Source organism: Chrysochloris asiatica, unplaced genomic scaffold (genome assembly GCF_000296735.1).
Source record: "Chrysochloris asiatica unplaced genomic scaffold, ChrAsi1.0 scaffold00100, whole genome shotgun sequence".
In the NCBI taxonomy this organism is placed as follows: Eukaryota; Metazoa; Chordata; class Mammalia; order Afrosoricida; family Chrysochloridae; genus Chrysochloris; species Chrysochloris asiatica.
Genome location: NW_006408618.1, coordinates 11,866,253 through 11,870,214, shown reverse-complemented (window position 1 = coordinate 11,870,214; position 3,962 = coordinate 11,866,253). Strand labels below are relative to the sequence as shown.

Here is a 3,962-nt window from a genome sequence, read left to right as displayed (position 1 = left end):
CATACAGACATACTTCTATAAGGGAAGATTTACTGGTGAAAAAAAACAAGAATTTAAGTGGTAGAGAGAAATGGCTCAAGGTGATATTTCTGAAAGCTTACAAATGAAAAGCATGTTTTAATTTATAACTATAAAGTATATATGCTGCAGGTCACGGTGTGGTGCTGTAGCATAAACACTGGACTGCTACTGTAATGTCAGCAGTTCAAACCCACTAGTCACTCTCAGAAACCCTATACAGGGTCCCTTGCTATGAGGTGGAAAGGGCTCAGCACACAACATATATCATAATTAATAATAACTATAACTAAGTTCATCTACTTCTGTTCTCCCATTAAAAACACACCTCAATCTAGTGAAGTAACTTTATGCTTGGCAGAGAGTAAGATACTCCACAGATACCATTGATAAGTGAACAAATATACAAATGGAAACTGTCATTGACAGATGCGAAAACTAAGACTCAGATTTTACCAAGGCCACACCTGGATGAAGATCTGAAACCAGATCTGAGATCTGTCTGATCGTGAAACCTATACTCTTTCTTTTATTTCACAGAACACTTTACTATCTATCATAACAAAAATATGGTATCATCCCAATAGAAATCACCTTAAGGAAGTTCTCAAATACTATATATTTATTACATAAAATATAGTAGAAAATGTAGTTGTTGCTATTGTTGGTAAGTGCTGTTGAGCAGGTTCTAGTGACCCTGTATGGGGTTTCCGATGAGTGGCTGGAGGGTTTGAACTGCTGACCTTGTGTTTAACTGTCCAGTGCTTATTCTACAGCTCCAATGTTTATCCTACAGTGCCCTTTAGTCAATAAGATATAGAAATATAATTTTACAGTGTTCTCAAAAGCAGACATGAACACAGTCTAACATAAACTTCATAAGAAAACTGGGCTATTCCAGTAACAGACCTGATTTTGGAAAGTAATTCTCCTCTATCTGCACAGTCCACACTGACTTGTCGGATAAGTTCATGGAATACTGTATTATAAATGGTCTGTTCCTTCTTCAACATATGTAGCAGCTTGTGCATCTGGCAGAAAATAAGTCAACCAGTGATACTCAGTTATATCAGTAAAAGACATTTTAGGAAATAAGTATTCTGCATGTGCATAAGTTTTAGAAACACCTTGGTTAATTAATTTCATTTATACCTTCGTTTATACATATATATGAGTAAGAAAAATCTATGTGCCTCTTCAAATGATACACTTAGAAGACCCCAATGTCACTTCAGTGATATAGCTATCAAAAATGTAAAACCTGAATCTAATCATGACAGTATATCAGACAAGTCTAAATTAAGAACAGAAGTGCTCACCTATGCTCTTTAAATACCAAGGACTATAAACAAACAAACAAACAAACAAAGGGTGTCGATCTGTTTCAGATTAAAGTTGCTTAAATGGACATGACAACCCAAAGCTTTATGTGAGCCTGGGTCTTAGACTAGGGGAAAGTAGCTATAAATACACTATAGGGACAACTGATGAAATCTGACTATAGACCACAGTAGACAACAGTAACGTATCAGTGTTAAAGTTCCTGATTTGGAAAGCTATATCATGAAATGTACGAGAACATATTTATTCTTCAGTGGTATACTGGTAGTTGTGTGCCACTGACCCATGGCAACTCTGTATAGGGTTTCCGAAGCTATAAACCTCATCTTTCTCCTGTGGAGCAACTGGTAGATTAAAACTGCTGATCTGGTGGTTAGTAGCCCAGCTCATAATCCACTATACAACTAAGACTCCTTTAGTAATTCATGTTCTTTAGTAATTCACACTATTTGAAATATTTGATAATAAAAGGCACACTGTACCTACATCTAACATAGTTCAGAAAAAATTATGTATGTTGTTATTGTTGTTGCTAAGTGTTGTCAAGTTGGTTCCAACTCATAGTGACCCTGTATAGAGTTTCCAAGGAGCAGCTGGTGAGTTTGGGCCATTCAAACCAACCTTGCAGTCCAGTGCTTATCCTACAGGCTCACACAAGGACAAGTAAGTATTTATTTAAATTGGAACTATTTGTTTACCTGGGTTGGCCCTGTATATTCTTCATTTTCCACACCAGCCCTCTCAAGCATAGTGTCCATCACATCATTTAGCCGGACCACTTCTACTCTTTTATTAGGTTTCCTGAAGATCAAGGTGGTAGAATTATACAATTAGTGTTACAATAGGTAGTCCTTCAAGTAGCAAAAAAAAAAAGGGTATAAAGAAATCTATATTCTATAAGACTATTAGTGCCATGTTAAAGCATTAGACCTACATTTATATTTATTGATCTAATAATGTTTTCAGTGAAAAAAGCAAGTAACAAAAATATATATACAATATGACCCTTTTTATTTTGCAAAAAAATTTTCTCTCCAAAAATTCTATGAAAAAAAAAAAAATGTGAAGAGAAAAACACCAAACGGTTAACTTCGGTTAATTTATAATATAAGAGAAACAGAGAAGTAAAGGTAAGAAAAAGATTATTGTAACATTGGGAAATACTAATGGTTAAGTGTAAGATATAAAAGTACAAAACATACTGTTTAAATATTATTACATATATGGAAAAACTGAATATGCAGCAATTGGACAAATAAAAGTACTGATTAGACGCTATTGCAGTCAATCATTATATTGAGTTTCTGCTAAAATTTTTACTATAACAAAATATCAAGAAAAAGAAGTATATTTTTATATGGTTATTCTTTCTGATAAACACTTTAGAAAATAAACTGTACTTACATGGATGGGAACAGCAAAAGCCTGTTTTCACTATCTGTGAGCAAAGTAGTATATTTGCTACAATAAACAAGACAAGTGAATGTTACTTTAAGAAAATCTTCTGGCCTGTTTATCACATGGTAAACGTATACTTCATGGCGTTGGGAAGTTGAAATGCAAACTACAAGTCAATCATTTTGCTTGCATATAAGAGAATACCTAAATATCTATAGATATCTACAAACTTTAAAAAAAAAAATGACACTTATTATCTTTGAAACATGTTTGCTATTGTTGTTAAGTGCAGTTGAGTCAGTTACAACTCATAATAACCATCTAAAGGGTTTCCAAGGATTTAATTCTTTACAGGAGCAGAAAGCCTCAACATTTTCCCATGGAGAGGCTGGCAGCCTCCAACCACAGACCTTATGGAGTGACCTTGTAGAACACTGAGTAACCACAGAAATTTAATCACATTTCTCAATAATATGTTATAATATGAAACTTTCCTTGATCCATTTAAAAAGAAAAAAAAAATTTTTTTCAAAGGTAAAAGGATGCTCTAAGAACACTTAAGTCAACAAAGTGACCGACCAGTTTTTAAAACTACTAAAAATCAGAACTGATATTAAAGCCCAGGTATCCAGGTTCTCAGCCACATATGCTCTCTGAAAGTACTTATTTGTAGCTAAATGAGTATCACAATAAAACTGACTCTATGAACTTCATGGTAATCCTTTAGATTCATTATTGTTTGTAAATGTAAATAAGCATTTCCTCTGGTTCTTTCCTCTACTGGAACACAGTTGATTAATAAGGTAGTTTCAGAATTTAGATCAGTAAACAATCTCCACAGAATATAAAATCTCAAAGTTTCAGAAAAAGAGTATGTGAGAGGGACTGGAAGCAATGATACCCCAGTAACACATGTGAACATACCTAACAGCCAGATCTTGGTTTCTATGAACCGTTCTCTACTATAAGGAGTCAGGACTCCCTAGAGAAGTAACTCACAGCTCATTCCAGGCCTACAGTTGGAAAGTACAGGATGATCCTGGAAGTCTTATTGAACCAGGAAATAAGAAAGTGCTAAAACATTGTCAAGAGGGACCAGCCTCTGGAGAAGGATATTATGTTTGGCAAGGTGGAGAGTATGAGAAAAAGAGGAAGACCCCCAGAGAGATGCACTGTCAAAGTGGCACCATCAGTGGGCTCAAGTG

General features: G+C 34.7%; 1 protein-coding gene across 1 annotated transcript in view; it reads right to left on the bottom strand.

The window, feature by feature from the left end:
• Positions 1 to 3,962, bottom strand: part of AXDND1 (axonemal dynein light chain domain containing 1) — a 176,494-nt gene that overhangs the window by 155,385 nt on the left and 17,147 nt on the right. Inside the window, exons 4-6 of the mRNA XM_006867105.1 lie at positions 2,764 to 2,820; positions 2,058 to 2,160; positions 928 to 1,049 (exon numbers count right to left, since the gene is read on the bottom strand). Coding sequence (XP_006867167.1) covers positions 928 to 1,049; positions 2,058 to 2,160; positions 2,764 to 2,820 — 282 coding nt within the window. The remainder of the gene's footprint in view (positions 1 to 927; positions 1,050 to 2,057; positions 2,161 to 2,763; positions 2,821 to 3,962) is intronic.